Source organism: Chanodichthys erythropterus, chromosome 2 (genome assembly GCF_024489055.1).
Source record: "Chanodichthys erythropterus isolate Z2021 chromosome 2, ASM2448905v1, whole genome shotgun sequence".
NCBI lineage: Eukaryota > Metazoa > Chordata > Actinopteri > Cypriniformes > Xenocyprididae > Chanodichthys > Chanodichthys erythropterus.
In genome coordinates, this window is record NC_090222.1 from 34,845,108 (window position 1) to 34,867,469 (window position 22,362).

At 37.4% G+C, this 22,362-nt stretch overlaps 1 protein-coding gene across 3 annotated transcripts; it reads left to right on the top strand.

The window, feature by feature from the left end:
• The first annotated feature begins 841 nt into the window (after positions 1–841).
• Positions 842–21,226, top strand: sv2a (synaptic vesicle glycoprotein 2A). Of its 3 annotated transcripts, XM_067396939.1 has the most exons (12): positions 842–1,439; positions 8,801–8,981; positions 9,783–9,934; positions 10,308–10,441; positions 10,561–10,650; positions 12,306–12,416; positions 13,008–13,096; positions 13,181–13,345; positions 16,135–16,268; positions 18,575–18,778; positions 18,891–19,050; positions 20,914–21,226. In XM_067396939.1, the coding sequence occupies exons 1-12, from the start codon at positions 842–844 to the stop codon at positions 21,095–21,097; spliced, it is 2,202 nt and encodes a 733-aa protein (XP_067253040.1). In that variant the 3' UTR covers positions 21,098–21,226. The 3 variants fall into 3 exon arrangements, with proteins under 3 accessions (XP_067253040.1, XP_067253046.1, XP_067253054.1); XM_067396945.1 differs by lacking the exon at positions 18,575–18,778; XM_067396953.1 differs by lacking the exons at positions 8,801–8,981; positions 9,783–9,934.
• Positions 21,227–22,362: the final 1,136 nt, after the last annotated feature.

Below are 22,362 nucleotides of genomic sequence, written 5' to 3' on the forward strand. Positions count from 1 at the left end.
TTATTTTATTTTATTTTATTTTATTTTATTTTATTTTATTTTATTTATTTTATTTTATTTTATTTTATTTTATTTTATTTTATTTTATTATTTTATTTTATTTTATTTTATTTTATTTTATTTTATTTTGAACTGGACATAATCATGATGATTTGCCAAAAAATGCTTGGTTAAAAACAACCCAAGATGGGTTGGAAATGGACAAAACTCACCGATTGGGTTGTTTTAACCCAGCGGTTGGGTTAAATGTTTGCCCACTGTGCTGAGCCATTTTATTTAACCCAACTATTTATTTAAAATTACTCAAAATAGTTTGGAAATTAAAAATCAGACATTTTAATTACTAAATAATTTAATTATTATTCATTAAACTTATTAATACATTTTATATAAATGTTTTCATTTTAAGCAAGCAATAGAGTAATTTTAATCAATAGTTGAGTTAAATAAAACTACCTGGCAGGTTGGGCAAACATTTCACCCAACCACTGGGTTAAAACAACCCAATAGCTGAGTTTGTCTATTTTCAACCCAACTTGGGTTGTTTTAAACCCAGCATTTTTTTAGAGTGTTGACTATATAAATGATAACAATGCACCTTGTGTTACATATAATGCATATATTTGTAAATTCCAGTATTGCTGGAATCCGTTAGTGTGTCGTCTTGAATAACAGCTTGTGTTCTTCTATATTTTCAGGCTGTCGTTTAGAGCTCTGTGCTCCAGTAGGTGCTGTCCAAGGTCCTGAACTTCTCTAGCCCAGCTTCACTCTACTACATGCTAACAGGCAGCTCCTGACACCCGGTTCCAACAGTCTTTACATCAACGCACAACTTTCAACCATGGATGAGGGTTACAGAGACCGTTCAGCCTTCATTAAAGGCGCTAAGGACATTGCCAAAGAAGTCAAAAGGCATGCAGGTAAAAAGGTGGGCCGCCATGTGGACAAGGTGGCTGATGAGTACACCAAACGCTCTTATACTCGCTTCGAAGAGGAAGACGATGACGACGACTACCCCGTACAGGCCCAGGACGGCAGTTACTACCGCAGCAATAGCAGGGCCAATGATGACGAAGGGGCTCACAGCGACTCTACAGAAGGCCACGATGAGGATGATGAGATCTATGAGGGCGAGTACCAGGGCATCCCCAGAAACGACTCCGTGGAAAAGGCTGACAGACAGGTGGGCGGAGTGGGACAATCTCAGTTCCAGGACAAGGCACAGTTAGAGGGCGAGAGGAGGAAGGACCAGGAGGAGCTGGCGCAGCAGTATGAGACCATCCTTCAGGAGTGTGGCCACGGCCGCTTCCAGTGGACCCTCTACTTTGTGCTGGGTCTGGCTCTCATGGCTGACGGAGTGGAGATCTTCGTGGTGGGTTTCGTCCTGCCCAGTGCTGAGAAGGACATGTGTTTGTCTGAGCCCAACAAAGGGATGCTGGGTAAGTCAAGAACAGCTTATTAGCTTTTATCAGTGGTTTCTGCTATGGAGCGCAGCAGTACCCATCCACTTTTTCAGTGATCTTGGTTCTGGAAGTATTGTTCTCATTCATTTTTTCCAGTAGAGATTTTAGAAAGTCTTGCTTAAAGAGTTGAACCAAACCAAACAGTTACGATGTAAATTAAAATACTACAAACTTAAAGGGATAGTTCACCCAAAAATGCAAAATTATCCCATGATTTACTCACCCTCAAGCCATCGTAGGTGTATATGACTATCTTCTTTCAGGCAAACACAATCGGAGATATGTTTAAAAACATCCTGGCTCTTCCAGGCTTTATAATGGTAGTGAACGGGGGGTGTGTTTTGAAGCCCAAAAAATGCATTCATCCATCATAAATCTAATCCTTCCGGCACCAGAGGGCTTAATAAAGGCCTTCTGAAGTGAAGCGATGGGTTTTTTTAAGAAAAATATACATATTTAAAACTTTATAAAGTAAAATAACTAGCTTCCGGCAGATGATCGTACACATACTCCGCAAGTTGTCTTGCACCAAAAGATGTAGGATGTAGGAGTAGCATAGATGACTTTCGTGGTTTAAACAAATAGAGCTGTGCAACAAACTCAAGCTCTTCTCTTCCAACATTTCTCTTTATAATTTCTCATTTTAGACTTATAATTCATGACCGGTGTTTTGTTTTGCTCTATCCTCTGTGCTTCCGTGTTCGTCATTATGTCATGCATCGGGTCAGTGGTCACTCTTCCACTGCAAATCGATGCATACGGCTGTCTGCTGGAAGCTTGTTATTTTACTTTATAAAGTTTTAAATATGGATATTTCTCTTACAAAAACCTATCGCTTCGCTTCAGAAGGCATTCATTAACCCCTGGAGCCGTATGGATTATATTTATGATGGATCGATGCATTTATTTTGTGCTTCAAAACACCCCCACCACTCCCCATTCACTACCATTATAAAGCTTGGAAGAGCCATATTTCCGATTGTGTTTGTCTGTTTTTGTCATAAACACCAGGCTGGGAGACAAACTAAGACCAGCAAAGATAAGATGGAAGATGTTTTTCAGTAGGGATGTATAAGACCATGTCCAATGGTCACTTTTTCTTACAGAAAATGGCTTTCTGTGACATATAAATAATATTTATCTTAAGGCTAGTTTCCACTGTCATCTTGTGCAAAATTCACCATCTGTCAGTCCATCCAGCAAGGACACTCGACCATCCTGGTCGAACCCAAAGCAGCAATGACGCAGTTTGAGCTATAATTAACTGACAATAGACTGCTGAACAGCACAGTGTGCTTTCATTCCTGTGGTGTATGACATTCATTTTCTAGTAGTCCATTTGCATGGATAGAGTCCTTGAATACCATGTTACATCTCTCCCCCCCCAAAAAAAAAACAAAAAAAACCCAGGTATTATCATTAGATCACGTCCACAGACACTTTTTGGTAGATTTAACTGCTGCACTCATCAATGTACACAAGTGTTGCTGCTGTTAGACCATATTCATTATGTTTCTTTATGTTGTCTCTTTGTTAAATGATCTTTTATATGATTATTGTGTCATCATTATTTATGTTAAAGTTCACGGCATCATGCTATTGGGTTACAATGTGAGCTAGTATGGTCATATCACTCAGTGCTTGTTCATTGATATATTCTGCCTGGGTCCCAGCTTGAGTGTGTGTATGTGCGGAGCGCCATTGGGGAGCAGGGCCCTTGGTCTCTCCCCTGTTACAAAACAGCCCTGACTCACGCAGGAGTGCCGTCTGCATCTCTGCTGGGTCCTAGTGCCGAAAGTTTCCATGCACGCGCAGCTTCAGCTCTGCAGCAAAAATGCTTCAGTCTCTGTCACATGACATGCTCCAATCAAATCCAACAGCGTGGATGTGTGGGATGAAATGGCCCGCGGAGGGTTTTTTCTGCTCACTGCACCCAGCAGTCAACCTGCATGTTTCTCTACTGATGGCTTTAAATGCAATGAATGAGACCTTCTAGAGAAGAGACAGTGTAATTTATTTGTGTGATATGAAAATAAGATGAATAAAACACTATTGTTATTTATAATGGCGCTGAAAGTAAATCGCCTCATTAAATGTTAATGCAAATCAGCTGTCAGGGAGATTTTATGGTTTGATGGATTTGTGTTCATCATTTGGATGGATGGATGGATGGATGGACAGAAAGACATAGATAGATAGATAGATAGATAGATAGATAGATAGATAGATAGATAGATAGATAGATAGATAGATAGATAGATAGATAGATAGATAGATAGATAGATAGATAGATAGATAGATAGATAGATAGAAAAATAGATGGATGGATGAAAAGATATGGATGGATGGATGGATGGATGGATGGATGGATGGATAGATAGATTGACATAGATAGATAGATAGACAGATGGATGAAAGACAGACAGATAGATGGATGGATGGATGGATGGATAGATAGAGAGAGAGAGGGAGAGCTCTAGATGAGCTCTAGCTTTCTCTTTTGCATTGTCTTTTGTGTGTTTCTGTGAGAACGGTGAGGGTGAAAGGTGACGCCGCTTTACCGTTGACAGAGAGCGTTTAGTCTGCCTCTCACCAGAACACCGGGTGCCAAACGGCACATTAGTCCGGGTGAAACTGAAGAACAGAATACACAAACCTGCCACAGTCCATTGCGCTCCCCTCATCTGTGACGCAGAGAGACACTCGCAGAAAGAAAAAAATTGCACTAAAAATAGTGTCCCGGCCCCTCCCCCGCTTTCTGTCTCTCTTTTTTCCTCACTTCCTCAACCCCGGAGCTTGTGTGCTTTCCTGTCAGTGTGCGGAAGAATCACAGCCTCCTCTCTCGCCCTTCCCCCTCTGCTCTTTCTCTCTATCTCTCTCTCTGAGGAGGCGGAGGTCAGATGTCTCCAGGCATTTGCCCCGCCCCTTTCCTCTTCTGCATCTCTGAGACCCCTCTGACATAATGCAGTTGGCCCCACCCACTCAACCATCACCGAGCCCTAATTGGCTGGGTCGTACTTTCCTGTCCATCAATGCAGCATCAGTGCAGCAGCAGTAGCGTAAAACACACACCTTCCCTTTCAGATGCAAGGTATGGTTAACCGCAACAGCTGTGTTTATTAATGTCAGCTGATCAAGTTGTGTAAAATCACACAACACGTGTTCAGTGTTGTCATCTCCATTGTACAGGTCTCCCTAGCAAATGTGCTTTGCATCACTGGCTTTGAAGGTCATAAACAGGCCTGCGTAAGAGCAGAGTTCCACAGAAAGCAAACGCTCCACACATATACAGTACAAATGTTTGTTTATAGAATATTATTGAGAAAATTATCATGCTTTTATCTAGTCTGGAGATTTTAAACAATTAAAATAGTGTTTAACACAACAGAACTCTTTTGTGCACTGCAAAAAATAAGTTTTTGTCATGTTTTCCAGGAAAATATATATATTTCTATAGTGTATTTAAAAGTTTTAGATAGACAACAGACAGATAGATACAGTAGATAGATAGATAGATAGATAGATAGATAGATAGATAGATAGATAGATAGATAGATAGATAGATAGATAGATAGATAGATAGATAGATAGATAGATAGATAGATAGATAGATAGATAGATTTTAAATTATTTTAAATTTGAAAAATATACTTTATCATGTATTTCAATGCAATTCTACATGTATATTGGCCAGAAAGGCAATTTTTAACTACTTTTATCAATACTGAACTTTAATTTTATTAAATGAATTGAGTTTATAAACATTTCTCTTGCTTCGTTTCACCATCAGAACCAACAGCTATATTCTGGTGACCATCTGTGCTGCTGTCTTCTGCAGGATCTGCAGGTGTTTGAGATGGTGCTGCAAATGTTTGACTTTGTGTGGCGAGGCAGCTGTCAGCACTACTTTTCCCTCACCTTGGCCTCATAATAGGCTGCTATGGCGGACAGCCGTGATGATGGGCCTTGATAGGCATCACTGCAATGCAGCACAGGGGTCTGTTATCTCAACCCCTCCTTCTCCTGGGCCCATCGACTTACACTGCACAAACCAAGCTCAGGACCACAGCTCTCAACACCTTCTGACAGTGCCAATGGAGCGCTGTGTCCGCTGGGCAATGCAGTGGCACTCAGTAGTATGTTGTAAAATGGGACACTGGGATTTAAAAATGACAAGGCCATACTCTTACTAGCAGCTGAAAGTTGTGTATGCAGTCTGGATTGAATTTGAGGTCATAAAAGATACACAAAAACAGCTTAAACACCATAAAAACAAAATAAATTGATGAAATGTTTTTTCATATACTGTTTTGTATATATATATATATATATATTAGGGGTGTAATGTACACAAACATGATGGTTCGGTACGTATCTCGGTATTGAAGTGTCACGGTTTGGTACGGGTTCGGTAGTGAACTAACATGCTGTGGACACTAATTGACTTGCCTGAGGTAAATGTAATGCTCTATGAGATATTATTCTCAAGCTATTTTATTGATGTCTTTCCATGGTTGAAACACTGGTTGACAGATTACAAGTAAACATACACCAATCAGACATAACATTATGAGCACTGACAGGAGAAGTAAATAACACTGATTATCTCTTCATCACGGCACCTGTTAGTGGATGGGATATATTAGGCAGCAAGTGAACATTTTGTTCTCAAAGTTGATGTGTTAGAAGCAGAAATAATGGGCAAGTGTAAGGTTTTGAGCGAGTTTTTGACAAGGGCCAAATTGTGATGGCTAGACGACTGGGTCAGAGCATCTCCAAAACTGCAGCTCTTGTGGGGTGTTCCCGGTCTGCAGTGGTCAGTATCTATCAAAAGTGCTCCAAGGAAGGAACGGTGGTGAACCGGCGACAGGGTCATGGGTAGGCTCGGGTATCGTTTTAATTTTAGCAATTCCGATTCCGATTCTGCTTATCGAATCCGGTTCTTATTGATTCTCGATTCCAATATTTTTTTATGGAGAGAATGTTTTTACCTTTTATTCTTGCCACATTTAGGCTATAACTAGTAGGCTGTAACTGTTTTTGTACCTGAGTGTGAGACGCTGTTATTGCTGTATCGCGGCTGGGAGAGTTAGGGGCCTTCACATATTGCGTCTCTTGTACGCACAAGTTTGTTATTTCAAATGTTTCCAGGCGCACCTATGATTTTCAGAATGCCTCAAGCGCACCGTAGGTCATGTGACAAGAACCAACCGATCAGCAAGGTTTTATTTATCATCTCCATAAATATATGTAGTAGTAATGCTAATGCAAGGGCTAGAAATCAATTAATCCTTTGCTGATACTTCCTCGTCATTGTTCAGTTCATGGTTGCATAGCAACAACAGACGCCACGGGAACGAAAGCACTTTGGAAAGGAGGAGAAAGTGGCACGGCCGCACTTTCCACGCGTTTTTAGACGCGACATGTGAACGGCCCGGTGCATTCCTTCAGATTAATGCCGTGTTGAAGAAAAGTCAGGAATCGATAAACAGAATCGAAATGCGCACATCGTATCGAATCCCCGGTTCTTTAAAATTTGGAACCGGTTCTCGATACCCAACCCTAGTCAAGGGCGGCCAAGGCTCTTGATGCACGTGGGGGTTGAAGGCTGGCCCATGTGGTCCGATCCAACAGACGAGCTACTGTAGCTCAAACTGCTCAAGAAGTTAATGCTGGTTCTGATAGAAAGGTGTCAGAATACACAGTGCATCACAGTTTGTTGTGTATGGAGCTGCATAGCTGCAGACCAGTCAGGGTGCCCATGCTGACCCCTGTCCAACGCCGAAAGTGACAACAGTGGACACGTGAGCATCAGAACTGGACCACGGAGCAATGGACGAAGGTGGCCTGTTGAGATGAATCACGTTTTCTTTTTCATCATGTGGATGGCCGGGTGCGTGTGCGTCGAAGGCAAGGCAAGCCGGCGGAGGCAGTGTGATGCTTTGGGCAATGTTGTGCTGGGAAACCTTGGGTCCTGCCATCCATGTGGATGTTACTTTGACACATATCACCTACCTAAGCATTGTTGCAGACCATGTACACCCTTTCATGGAAACGGTATTCCCTGGTGGCATCGATCATCTGTGGGATGTGCTGAACAAACAAGTCCGATCCATGGAGGCTCCACCTCACAACTTACAGGACTTAAAGGATCTGCTGCTAACATCTTGGTGTCAGATACCACAGCACACCTTCAGGGGTCTAGTGGAGTCCATGCCTCGACGGGTGAGGGCTATTTTGGCCGTAAAAGGGGACCAACACAATATTAGGAAGGTGATCATAATGTTATGCCTGATTGGTGTATGTATGCATAGATTGTCTGTTCTTCTTCTGCACTTTTTTCCTTTTGGGGCAGTTAGCATACAGCATTGCATTACCGCGCACACCCCCTTCTGGATTGGAGTGTGTGACTGACTTTATTCGTTGTCTGACTACATGAACTGAACTGCAACGTCCGTACAGTGGGCCTTTACACCCCAAATATATATATATATATATATATATATATATATATAGAGAGAGAGAGAGAGAGAGAGACTTCTTTCAAAAACATTAAAAAATGTCAATTATTCCAAACTTTTGACTGGCTGTCTATATAGAGAGAGATATGAATAGTATAAACAGTAAGACAGCTCACTAGGTTTTGTAACAGAGCCATTGTGTTTTGGATGATGGTGTCCTGCTTAGCTTAGCCAACAAGACCCACGGTGTAAAAAATATGAATCTATAGTTAAATGTAGTGTGAAAAACATAACTGAAATCTCAATTATGTGTCCTCAGATGTGAAGGAGCATCATCTGAGGAATATCAATTTCCATGGGTCATTTATATTGTATCCATGGACGATTCATGCACTGCTTTATCATTGGTGTGGCAGGACATCGATGCCAGCGGCGCGAGCAGTCTGCCGTGGTGCTGCCGGGTGCCGCCTGTCTGCGTTCACACTCTCAGTCACATGACCAGCTGCTGGTGGAGCTGTGAAAGAGTCGTCATTCAGCAGTCTGTGTGAATTCTCTAAGAAAACCTCTGAAATGAACAAAAAGAACAAAATGAATTTGAGCTCTCAGACACAAAACAATGAAATCATTACATTGTACAAAAGAAGCAAAACTTTGACATTTTAATCGTATTTTAGCTCCTGTAGCTCTAGCAACAAGGGCCAGTTCCAGAAATGTAATTTTACATACTGCTCTATTGGTCACTTTGATTTACTGTCTGTATGGAGTATCACCCGAGTCATCTTGATCTGATGCGGTATGATTTGGACAGGATGCTGGTATGGTTATTGATCCCCCTGTCTCTCTCTCTCTCTCTCTCTCTCTGTCTTTCTCTCACAGGTCTAATTGTGTATCTGGGTATGATGGTGGGTGCCTTTGTGTGGGGCGGTCTGGCTGACAGAATCGGGCGCAGACAGACCCTTCTTATATCTCTCTCCATCAACAGTGTCTTTGCTTTCTTCTCCTCCTTTGTCCAAGGATACAGCTCTTTCCTGTTCTGTCGTCTGCTCTCCGGTGTGGGGTACATGCACATTTCCACTGTCTCTTTTATATTTATTATTGAAGTGAGTGTTACATATGAGGGTAGAACAAAATTCAATTTTGGGTCCCTTTTAGATAACTTTATAAAAATAGTTAGATAACATCAAAATAGTTTAAATAAATTAGCGCATTTCAAAATATCTGTTCTTCCATAAAATAAATAAAAGTTTATGTATTTTTATTTAGATTTATTTATATGTTTTATTTATATTTTTTAGTGTAAGTTTGAGTGATTTTATGTGCTTATGTGATTATATGTATATATATATATATATATATATATGAATATATATATATATATATATATATATATATACTTAAAGTTGTTTTTATTTGAGTTAATTCCAAGGTTCAATATTTTTCATTTTCATTATAGTTTACATATTTTGAAAAAATAAAAAGATTTTTAATAGTTTTTGTTACCAATAGCAACTATAACTATAACTAGCAACTTATGGACTTGAGAAAAAAAAAAAAAAAAAAATAAAAAAAAAAAAAAAAATATATATATAGGTGTCATTTTAAACAAATTATTTATAGAAATATCTTCTAATAATTCTGGAAATCCCCCATATACTGTGTGTATGAGTATGTTTATACTAACACTAGAAAAATATAATTTCATTTTAAGCCTACTGAACTTTTTACTAGGTCAATTCAAATTTAGAAATGTATTTGATGTTTGAGTTTTTGATGTTTAATATTAAATGAGATATTATAATTTTTGAAAAATGATGCACAATATCCTAATGTTTGAGTGCCTCTCTGTTTCATGCTGTAGGATCGGTGGCTCTATTCCCATTGTGTTCTCATATTACTCTGAGTTTCTGGCTCAAGAGAAGCGTGGTGAGCACTTGAGCTGGCTCTGCATGTTCTGGATGATTGGAGGCATCTACGCTGCTGCCATGGCCTGGGCCATCATTCCTCACTACGGTAACCATCACTCTTACATCGTTGGGGTGGTATACTGTAGCTTAATGGGTAATTGATCTCAGCTGGTAGCTGAAAGGTTGTAGATCCATTAACTGTGCCCTTGAGTAAGTCACTTAACCTCAGGTTACTCCAGAGATGACTGAACCGGTAACTTAAGATGGAGATGTCACAGAAAGTAAATCCACTAATTATCGTGTCGTGTGGTGATCAATAAAGATTGTAGGGACGTAAGAACAATCCAAAAAGAGGTTATAAATCTCATCAACTTCTCTTCACAAGTAGAATGGTTTTGAATGCTTAGTTGCCATGAATAGGTAGAGAATTGTCATGACAGAAGTTAATTCACTAATATGTGGCCTTTTCTTTAAACTAGGCTGGAGCTTCCAGATGGGATCAGCCTACCAGTTTCATAGCTGGCGAGTGTTTGTGCTGGTGTGTGCGTTTCCCTCCGTCGCTGCTATCGCAGCGCTGACCACCATGCCAGAGAGCCCACGCTTTTTCTTGGAGGTTAGTGACGTTCCACATCCCGGCTTTGACCAGTGTTTTTTAGTTAATTCTGTATGTAAAAAGTGCAGAATAAGCGACTAATCAAAGATGACATTAATGCAATGTGTGTGTTTTAACAGAACGGGAAACATGATGAAGCTTGGATGATTCTGAAGCAGGTCCATGACACCAACATGAGGGCTAAGGGCTACCCAGAGAGGGTTTTCTCTGTGAGTACACCCCTCATTCCTTCAGAAAGAACAATAACATTAGGACAGTGATTTATGGGGATTTTAATTTCGCAATATGAATTAGAAATGAAGTATGCAGTCACGATAATAGGTTTCCATTTACATGGCTTAACTGGGAGTCAAATTGGCTTTCATGCACATTTAATGAAGGTCAATAAAGTTATTATTTACATGTAAATTATGCAAACATGTTTCATTTAAATATTTTGGGATATTATATAACTATAATTAGCATTTTAAATTAGCAGTGTATTACTTAATTAGACCCTGCTCTTGGGGGAAAAAAATGGGACAAGCCAAAAATGGTAAAATATTTAGTGGTCTTTTAATGGTCTTAACCATTTTAATCACAAATCACTGGTCAGGAAATTAGCAAGAATTGCACAAATACTGTAGATAAAGTAACTTAGCACAAACCAAAAATTTGTGGTTAAGACAATTAAAAGCTTAGTGTTTAGACATTTTTTTTTGCCCAGGATTGTATATATATTGTGTATATATATATATATATATATATATATATATATATATATATATATATATATATATATATATATATATATATATATATATATATATATATATATATATACACAACCATTCAAAAGTTTGGGAGAAGTTTCATATGCTCACCTAGGCTGTATTTATTTAATTAAAAATACAGTAAAAACAGTAATATTGTGAAATATTATTACAATTTAAAATAACTGTTTTCTATTGGAATGTAATATAAAATGTAATTTATTCCTGTGTTGGAAAGGCTGAATTTTTAGCATCATTTCTCCAGTCTTCAGTGTCACATGATCCTTCAGAAATCATTCTAATATGCTGATTTGCTGCTCAAGAAATATTTGTTATTATTTTCAATGTTGAAAACAGTTGTGTACTTTTTTTTTCAGGATTCCTTGATGAATAGAAAGTTCAAAAGAACAGCATTTATCTGAAATACAAAGCTTTTGTAACATTTTACATTACCGTTCAAAAGTTTGGGGTCAGTAAGAATTTTTATTTTTATTTTTTTGAGAAGAATTTAAGGAAATTAATATTTTTTTTCAGCAAGGATGTATTAAATCAATCAAAAGTGACAGTAAAGAGTCAAGACATTTAAAATGTAACAAAAGATTACATTTCAAATAAACGCTGTTTTTTGGAACTTTCTATTCATCAAAGAATCCTGAAAAAAATATTGTACACAAATATTTTGTACAATTGTACACAATAAATGTTTCTTGAGCAGCAAATCATCATATTAGAATGATTTCTGAAGGATCATGTGACACTGAAGACTGGAGTAATGATGCTGAAAATTCAGCTTTGCCAACACAAGAATAAATTCCATTTTCAAATATTTTCAAATAGAAAACAGTTATTTTAACAATATTTTAACAATTTCACAATATTACTGTTTTTTACTGTATTTTTAATTAAATAAATGCAGCCTTGGTGAGCAGACGAAACTTATTTTAAAGACATTAAAAATCTTACCAATCCCAAACTTTTGAACGGTAGTGTATATATATATATATCCTAAATATAGACTCTTCATGAGTAGATTCCTATCAATTACCAAAACAAAACTGAGAATATCAGTAAAGTGTTAAGGCACTTTCTCAAGCATGCTGTGAAATCCCAAGGTCACCACCATAAAGACGGTGAAACAGATGGATGAGTTGGTTGACATGGGTGGAGAAGCCACAGCCTGGCACCAGCGCTGGAGGATCAAGCTGACCAACCTCTTCCACCAGGTAGAGTACAAAAAAAACAGCCAAAGTCATGAAAAAGATTACCACTATAAAAAACTTTAGTTTGAAATGGTCTACAGGAGACATATTCTACCATTTTATTTTATATCAGTCAAGGTTTTTTGCACCCAAAATTCATCATTTAATTGTACATAACCATTTTTAAGCCTTTCTCTGACCCTAACCTTAAACAGGCTGCATGCTATTGTTCAAAAGGTTTTTTGAATTAAATTAATATTTTTATTCAGCAAGGATGCATTAAATTGACCAAAAGTGAACTAAAGTTCCTAAATAAATAATAAATTAAAATAAATGTAACGTAAATAGTAATATTTGAAAAGACCTATAAAAATAAACTTATAAAAATGACAAAAGCACAAAACAAAATGACAAAACAATTCAAATGAAGGATCATGTGATACTGATACTGAAAATTCAGCGTTGCATTATAGCAATGCATTTCGTTTCATGAAATTTTGAAGTAGAAAGGCTGAAATAGTATTTTCTTGTAAAACACACTCCATTAATCTTGTTTTAAATCATTCTATTTACAGTGTAATACGTCAAACTCCATTTTTTATGTTGTGTTTCCAGGTGTGGGGCAACTTCCTGACAGTGTTTAATCCAGAGTACCGGAGGATCACTTACATGATGATGGCCGTGTGGTTTTCCATGTCCTTCAGGTAAACTACTCTGAACATTTTTCCAGACCATCTATTGACTTGTCCCTCTGCATTGTTTCATGGCTTGTTTCTCTCTGCCTCCAGCTACTACGGGTTGACCGTTTGGTTCCCTGACATGATCAAATACCTGCAGAAACAAGAGTACTCCTCACGCACAAAGGTCTTCATCAAAGAGAAAGTGGAGCATGTGACCTTTAACTTCACCCTGGAGAACCAGATCCACCGGAATGGAGAGTACTTCAACAACAAGTATGAGCTACTTACAAACATATTTCAGTAAATAGAGATGGCTTAACAACCTTGAGTGTCTTTTGAACATGCCTCTGTTTTTGATTTTTTTTTTTGTCTTTTTTTGGGGGAAGAATGTAAATTGGACAATGTATATTTGATCGCTATGGTATAGTTTTATAGAAAAGAAAATTTAAAAAATGTCCCACACAATATTATTATCTCTGTTCCAAGTCAGCTGACTACCAAGACAGCATTTTAAGGCATCATATGTGTGAAGACAACTTCTTTTGGGCCGAAATCTAAAGCATCATATGCAGTGTTTATCAATATATATATATATATATATATATATATATATATATATATATATATATACTATTATTGTATTTATTAATATTTTGAAACAAAGGATTCATCCAAAAATGAAAATTCTGTCATTACTCACCCTCATGTTGTTCCAGACCTGTAAGACATTTGTTCATCTTGAGAACACAAATGAAGATCTTTTTGATGAAACCTGAGAGCTTTCTGTGCCTCCATTGACAGCAAAGCAACTACCAATTTCAACCCCCAGAAAGGTAGTAAAGACATCATTAAAGTAATCCATGTGACTCCAGTGGTTTAAACTCAGTTTTATAAAGTGACGCAATACGCATGTATTGGTAAATGGTAAAGTGTTGTTGTTTTTTTTGTTTTTTGTTTTTTGCGCAAAGTACTCACGTCACTTCATAAAATTAAGGTTAAACCGCTGGATTACTTTAATGATGTCTTTACTACCTTTCCGAGGGCTGAAAGTGGTAGTTGTAAAGGTTTTTTTTTAAAAAAAAGATTTTTAAAAAAAAACTTAATTTGTGTTCGAAGATGAACAAAAGTCTTACAGGTTTGGAATGACATGAGGGTGAGTAATTAATGACAGAATTTTCATTTTTGGTTGAACTTTCCCTTTAAATTGAATTTTTCTATTTTGTATTTATAATTTATATTTTTAATTTTTATATTTTGGAAATTTTGTCATTTTTTATTTATTTTTATTGAAGTTTTAGTCATTGTAGTACTTTAACTCAAACTAACTTATTTCAGTTAGTTACCAAGGCAACAGTTTAAATTTAATTTAAAACCATTTTTAGTAATTTTTTAGCAGAATGTATTTCTAAAAATCATCAGATGGCAGATAGTTTAAATATACGGCTATTTCATTCATATCAGTTCAGCCTACAGTATGTAAACAGTAAGGCAACTCACTGACTGGAGTTCAGAACAGAGCTACTGTCCCTCAGACGCTTTCATGTGAAGCCTGTGATAGTGTGATCACCCTCAAGCTCTGTTATGGAACCATTAATCAGTCAGTGTGCTACCGTTTTGTTCAAATAATGTGTCCCAATTATTAGCAGCTGTTCCACTTCAGCTAGATTTGTGGGAAAGACTTAATCTAGTTTATGTGCCGCTAATCAGCTAGGCAGTATGCTCTATGTACATCTAATCTTTCTTGTATGTGTTAAACATGCTGTTTTAATGACTTAATGACTTAAAAATTAGTTAATGAATTAACTAACATGAACTAACAATGAGCAATATATTTTTACAGCATTTAATTTTTGGTAATGTTAGCTTATAAAAAAAAAACGTTTGTTTATGTTAGTTCACAGTACATTAATATTAACAGATACAACTTTTGATTTTAATAATGTATTAGTAAATGTTGAGGTGAACATTAATTAATAGATGCTGTAGAAGTATTGTTCATTGTTAGTTAATGTTAATTAATATTAACAAATGAAACCTTATAGTAAAGTGTTTCCAAACATGCACAACATAGAAGATCTATTTAACATCATAATTGTTTCTACTAGAGAGCGTTGAGATGAAATAGACCTGATGGAGACTTTTACTTTGGCTTCTCATTTTTCTCCTGAGCAAAAGACCCTAGTAGACTTTAAAGGATTAGTTCACTTTCAAATAAAAATTTCCTGATAATTTACTCACTCCCATGTCATCCAAGATGTTCATGTCTTTCTTTCTTCAGTCGAAAAGTAATACTTATGGATGGAAGAAATTGAACTGGCGCCGCGTTCGTTCCGCAAGTAGTATAGGGACGGTGTAGGACCAGAGCGCAAGCTTTTTGAAGAATACGAAAGTGTGGTTTTGGCGGAAGCACTTGGAAGGCGATCATTTGCTTATATAAAGCATATATACATTTATATTTTTTTCGAAAATGACCGATCGTTTCGCTAGATAGACCCTTATTCCTCGTCTGGTGTCGTTTAAAGCCCTTTGAAGCTGCACTGAAACTGTAATTTTGACCTTCAACCATCTGGAGGCCACTGAAGTCCATTATAAGGAGAATAATTCTGGAATGTTTTCATCAAAAACCTTAATTTCTTTTCGACTGAAGAAAGAAAGACATGAACATCTTGGATGACATGGGAGTGAGTAAAATATCAGGAAATTTTTAACTAATCCTTTATGTTCTATGTTCTTATTTCACACCAATAGTTGTCTTATCTGTTTCTATTCTGTAATTTTCCTATACAATTTTAGGAGAAACATTTAAAAGCATATACTTTTTCAAAATGTATATTACTTTATTTCCCTTTATTTATTGGTGCTTATCATATCTGTTTTATGTAATAATGTTTACTGCAGGACAAAACATGTTTTGGTGATTGCACCAGCTTTATCCTTTATACAGTTATCTTTATATATATATTTGTATTTGGACCACTTTGTGGAAGCTGAATGAAATCTGAATACCTCTAAGCAATACAAATTTCTTAGAGGATTTTTTCTCTTTCTCTTTGCCATTAAAGGTTCTTGAATCTGAAGATGAAGTCTATGGTATTTGAAGACTCCCTGTTTGAGGAATGCTACTTTGAGGATATCACATCAAGCAACACCTTCTTCAGAAACTGCACCTTTATCTCCACCCTCTTCTACAACACTGGTGAGAAAACCACGGGTTTCACCCTCCTGGCTATAAATAAATATAGCGCTGCTGTCGAATGTTTTTGAATGTGATCGACACATTCAGACCTATAAAATATTTGGATTCAAGGCATGGTCACTCAAAGATATGGTCCTTTATAAGAAGACATGTTTTGCTATGGTTAAAATGGCCTCAGTTTCTAGAGCTATTGAATGCATTGAAAATGTTTCAGGTATCCTAGCAACACCAGCTCAGATTCTTCCTTTGCCTGTCTATGACAATCTGATTTTCCTGATTCAGTCGTCCTGAGCGTTTTAAGATCGTTTCTCTTAACCGCAGCTTGCAGATGAATGATGAAACTAAGAAACAAAAACTCTGTTCCAAAATCTAGTAATCTGCCTACATAGACAGCATTTTAACTTTTACATTTACTTTCATTGCATTTAAGGTGAATTTGATCAGTTCTTGCATTCCCTCACATGCATCATATTGCTGTTTCAAAAGGTAGGCAAATCCCAGAATGTACTGCAATGAGCTTAATGAATTAATTAATTCACAATGGCAGTGAAGTGAGAGATTATGGCCTGGTTTCACTGACATGGCTTAGATTAAGCTAGGAGTTGGCCTTAGTTAAATAAGGATATTTAAGTAGCTTTTACAAACATGCCACATTACTGGTGTTCATCTTGAGACAAAACAGTGGCGCTGACATTTTAAGATATGTCAGTGCAAGTTACTTTCAGTTAAAACAGCTCAAACATGTATACTAAGCCCTGTTTACACCTGTATTAAGATGCGTTTTGGTCGATTGCATCACAAATAGACGAGGGAGACACATTCTCGTTTACACCTGGTGTTTTTAATCCATCTCTTTTGTCCACTTTCAACCACTTCTGTCCTGAATTATTCAAGGGGAGGGTCTATGGGCAGGTAAATGTATGGATTTGTTTCCAGATGGACGAAATAAGCTTGTGCAATTTAGAATCAGGAATGGTGAGAGAACTTTGTGCTTGGTACATTTTTCGGGTCTTCAGCTGACAAAGTTTAAATCCCATCTGGTTAGCGCGTGCTTCCCATATGTTTACGCATTAGGTCAGTAGGAGGAGGTCTTTTGTGGTGTTTCGAACACATTCGACCACATGAGCATCTACACTGCGAAAGCAATCCGGTTGAATGTGTTTACGACTGCCTCTGGAAGTGGTCATACTTAAAACATTTTAGACCCCGTTGACACCTGTGTTTAGTGTCGTCCACTTGTGATCTGATCGACCAAAATGCACCCTAATACCAGGTGTAAACAGGGATTAAGGGATTAGTTCACTTCATAAATAAAATTTCCTGATAATTTACTCAGCCCCATGTCATCCAAGATGTTTATGTCTTTCTTTCTTCAATTGAAAAGAAATGAAGGTTTTTAAGGAAAACATTCCAGGATTTTTCTCCATATAGTGGAATTCACTGGGGTTGAAGGTCCAAATGTCAGTTTCAGTGCAGCTTCAAAGAGCTCTACATGATCCCAGACGAGGAATAAGGGTCTTGTCTGATGAAACAATCGGTCATTTTCTAAAAAAAAAAAAAACATTATATACTTTTTAACCACAAATGCTCATCTTGCACTGTTCTGCGATGCGTCACGCATTACGTAATCACGTTGGAAAGGTGACACGTGACATAGGCGGAAGTACTGCGGTCTCATTTTCTCCTCCTACTTCAGAATCATCCAACATCGTTGTTTGACCTTTTTTTGTAAAGGCCGTTTGACTTATTCGTTGCACGTTCGCTTTGTAGACACTGGATCAGTACTTTCGCCTACGTCACGTGTGACCTTTCCAACTACGTTACGCAAGACCCTTATTCCTTGGCTGGGATCATGTAAAGCTCTTTGAAGCTGCACTGAAATTGCAATTTAGACCTTAAACACATTGTACCCTGGTGAAGTCTGCTGTATGGAGAAATATACAGGAATGTTTTCCTCAAAAACCTTAATTTCTTTTCGACTGAAAAAAGAAAGACACAAACATCTTGGATGACATGGGCGTGAGTAAATTATCAGGAAATTTTTATTCTGAAGTGAACTAATCCTTTAAGCCTTGTCTATGAATATATCTATGTCATATATCCTTATCCTGTGTGTGTTTAGTAGAGAGCCAAAATGTCAGAAATGTAATTTTCTTCTAAGCCTTCTAAGTAGCTCAATGCTTTAGAACGCATGCATAAAGATGTCATCGATCTACTGATTTTTATAGCAGTCTGACCTAGAAGTGTTAACTCTTGTGGAGGGATAGCTGCTGTGTTGGTTAACAAGAGCCCTCATCTGTTTCTAGACCTGTTCAAGTACCGGCTGATCAACAGCAAACTCATCAACAGCACCTTTCTGCATAACAAAGAGGGCTGTATGCTGGATTTCAGCGATGAGAACAACGCCTACATGATATATTTCGTCAGCTTCCTTGGCACACTTGCTGTCCTGCCTGGGAACATTGTGTCTGCTTTGCTCATGGACAAGATTGGACGTCTAAGAATGCTGGGTAAAGAAAAAACAAAATAAGTTGCATCAGAGATGAACAAATTTTGGAGCATTGAATATGAGTCAAAAAAAAAAAAAAAAACATTTGTTCTCTCTCTACTCCTCTGGTGCAGCGGGTTCCAGTGTGATTTCCTGCGTCAGCTGCTTCTTCCTGTCGTTTGGAAACAGTGAATCCGCTATGATCGCCTTGCTCTGTCTATTTGGGGGCATCAGCATTGCATCATGGAACGCCCTGGATGTACTAACGGTGGAGCTGTACCCCTCGGACAAGAGGTGGGCCATGTTCATATTTCTGTGATTACTGCATCTACCACAATTGCCCCCTTTTCTCTCTGCATTGTATTAAAACAATGACCTCAGTAAGTATTTACACTTGCACGTTGCACCACACTTTAAAACGTATAACTGTCATGGACAGTCTCTTTAATATTTTTTTATAATGAATGAAAATGATTAGAAAGATTAATAGATCAAACGGATGTCAGCAATTTTGTGCTGCATTGCCACTGCAGTGCAGATCAAATACATCATATTTTAGGGGGTATCTGAAAATTCTCAGTCAAAATGAATGAAGTCTCAGTGGTTCTGCCACAGAGTCCTATGCATTATTTCTAAGAAAATATGTTGACAGTGCCTGCTTAAAGGTGCCATAGAATGAAAAATTGAATTTACCTTGGCATAGTTGAATAACAAACGTTCAGTACATGGAAATGACATACAGTGAGTCTCAAACACCATTGTTTCCTCCTTCTTATGTAAATCTCATTTGTTTAAAAGACCTCCGAAGAACAGGCGAATCTCAACATAACACCGACTGTTACGTAACAGGCGGGATCATTAATATGTACGCCCCCAATATTTGCATATGCCAGCTCATGTTCAAGGCATTAGACAAGGGCAGCCAGTATTAACGTCTGGATCTGTGCACAGCTGAATCATCAGACTAGGTAAGCAAGCAAGGATAATAGCGATAATAACTGACATGATCCATGATATCATGATATTTTTAGTGATATTTGTAAATTGTCTTTCTAAATGTTTTGTTAGCATGTTGCTAATGTACTGTTAAATGTGGTTAAAGTTACCATCGTTTCTTACTGTATTCACGGAGACAAGAGCCATTTTTAAACACTTGCAGTCAGTATAATTCATAAACACAATTTCATTCTTTATAAATCTCTCCAGCAGTGTGTAATGTTAGCTTTAGCCACGGAGCATAGCCTCAAACTCATTCAGAATCAAACATAAACATCCAAATAAACACTGTACTTAAGCAATTATACATGCTGCATGACAAACACTTTGTAAAGATCCATTTTGAGGGTTATATTAGCTGTGTGAACTTTGTTTATGCTGTTCAAGGCAAGCGTGAGCTCAGGGGCGGGGAGCGTGATCATTTAAAGGGGCAGCAGCCTGAATCGGCGCATATTTAATGATGCCCCAAAAATAGGCAGTTAAAAAAATGAATAAAAAAAATCTATGGGGTATTTTGAGCTGAAACTTCACAGACACATTCAGGAAACACCTTAGACTTATATTACATATTTTGAAAACACGTTTTTCGGCACCTTTAACAATGTGTGCTTTTTAGCACCCCTAAGAGGACATTTGATTTTAGAAATGTTTTGATAGACAGACAGACAGACAGACAGACAGACAGACAGACAGATAGATAGATAGATAGATAGATAGATAGATAGATAGATAGATAGATAGATAGATAGATAGATAGATAGATAGATAGATAGATAGATAGATAGATAGATAGATAGATAGATAGATAGATAGATAGATAGATAGATCATTTCTTGAGCAGCAAATCAGCATATTAGAATGATTTCTGAGGGATCATGTGACTTAAGACTGGAGTAATGATGCTGAAAATTCAGCTTTGCATCAGAAGAATTAATTACATTTTAATAATATTTCACAATATTAATGTTTATACTGTATTTGGATCAAAAATGCAGCCTTGGTGAACATAAGAGACTTCTTTCAAAAACATTTCACAATAGTACCGTCCCCAAACTTTAGTATAGTTGTAGATATATAGATAGATAGTAGGTTGGAAGCATAGATGGATAGACACATCCATTTTATGTAATTTTTAATCTTTTTCTCCATTTCTTTTTTCAGAACTACAGCCTTCGGGTTTCTGAACGCCCTGTGTAAGTTAGCTGCAGTTCTGGGCATCAGCATCTTCCAGTCATTCGTGGGCATCACTAAAGCAGTGCCCATCCTCTTCGCATCGGGGGCTTTGGCTGTCGGAAGCTTCTTGGCTCTCAAGCTCCCTGAGACTCGTGGTCAGGTGCTTCAATAGTGCGGTATCCCAGCCAGCAGTTGGCAGCGTTTGAGTAGGGAATGCCCGACTTTGTCGCCCCCAAACCCTGTCTGTGAGTGAGCAATGCTGGAAGCAGCCGAAAACAAATCCCACATTTACCGATATCTTCATTCCTCCAATATGTGCAATTTGCGTTATTATTTCATGTTAATTTGATTTCATTCAAATATGTTCCCTGCTGATATCTCATTGTCTCACAGGAATATTGAAGACCGTGTGTGTGTGTGTGTGTGCGTGTAGAAAAACTGCCATGTTAAACACATTCCAGATTTGCGTTATGGTACAAATGTGAAATTTAACATGTTCATTTTGACTTTCCCTTTAATCTTCATCCAAGCCATCATGCGGTTTGAAAACCATCACTGAGGACCCGTGAAATCAGTAGATAGATATATTTGAATGGACAGTGTTGATCTCGTGGTGCTGGTGATGGTTATTGTTGTTGATTTACTCTAGTCCTTTGTGTCCCAAGAACTCGTTTTAAAAAGTGCGCGATGCCGCAGTTGTCTGCTATATCGGCTCAAGCACTCCTTACTTTTTAGATGTTTTATGACATTAATGCTAACATCACATTACTATAGACAGTGTATCATTGGTTCACTCTTTTTTTGTTGTACTCCATCTGATGAATTCGGTTGTTCTTTCAAATTGTCTGATTATTGACAGCATTGTGCATGCAATGAAGCGCGACAACTCGTAAGAATATGCTTGAAGATAGTGAACATAACTGATGACAGTGCTCTGTATTACGCTACTCTAACCATGATTCTTTGGACATGATGTAAAATATGAGATGAGTGACATGATAGGTTGTCATTTGTATGGTTTAGTATGCCATTATTCATATTTTGCATTATTGTTTTACGCTATCAACATGTGTTTCCAGAGAGTTTGCAGTAGTTTCAGTTGCGTCCCTTTTGAATGTGGCAAACTTTGAGACGAACGTTACATTCGCCCTGTTCTCATTCAAAAAATCCATTGAACACGTGAAAAAAAATCAAAGGAAAAAAAATAAATGAAGCACAATGTGATTTGATTAAAAACAATAGGTTTATTTTGATGATTATGTAAATTATGTATTGAATATAAATATATAAAAATTAGCTGTAACTCAAGTCTGTCTGTTTGAACACTCAAACTATTATTAAATATACAAACATATATATAAGAAAAATATTTACATGTTTTGAACTAGTATCAACATAATGTCTTAGATAGATTCCATTTGATGTATGTATATACAG

Bases quoted from the DNA above. Each gene is read 5' to 3' on its own strand.
- sv2a (XM_067396939.1), top strand. From the start codon at position 842: ATGGATGAGGGTTACAGAGACCGTTCAGCCTTCATTAAAGGCGCTAAG. The intron at 1,440-8,800 runs GTAAGTCAAGAA...TTTCTCTCACAG, and splicing joins GCCCAACAAAGGGATGCTGG to GTCTAATTGTGTATCTGGGT. The intron at 9,935-10,307 runs GTAACCATCACT...TCTTTAAACTAG, and splicing joins GGCCATCATTCCTCACTACG to GCTGGAGCTTCCAGATGGGA.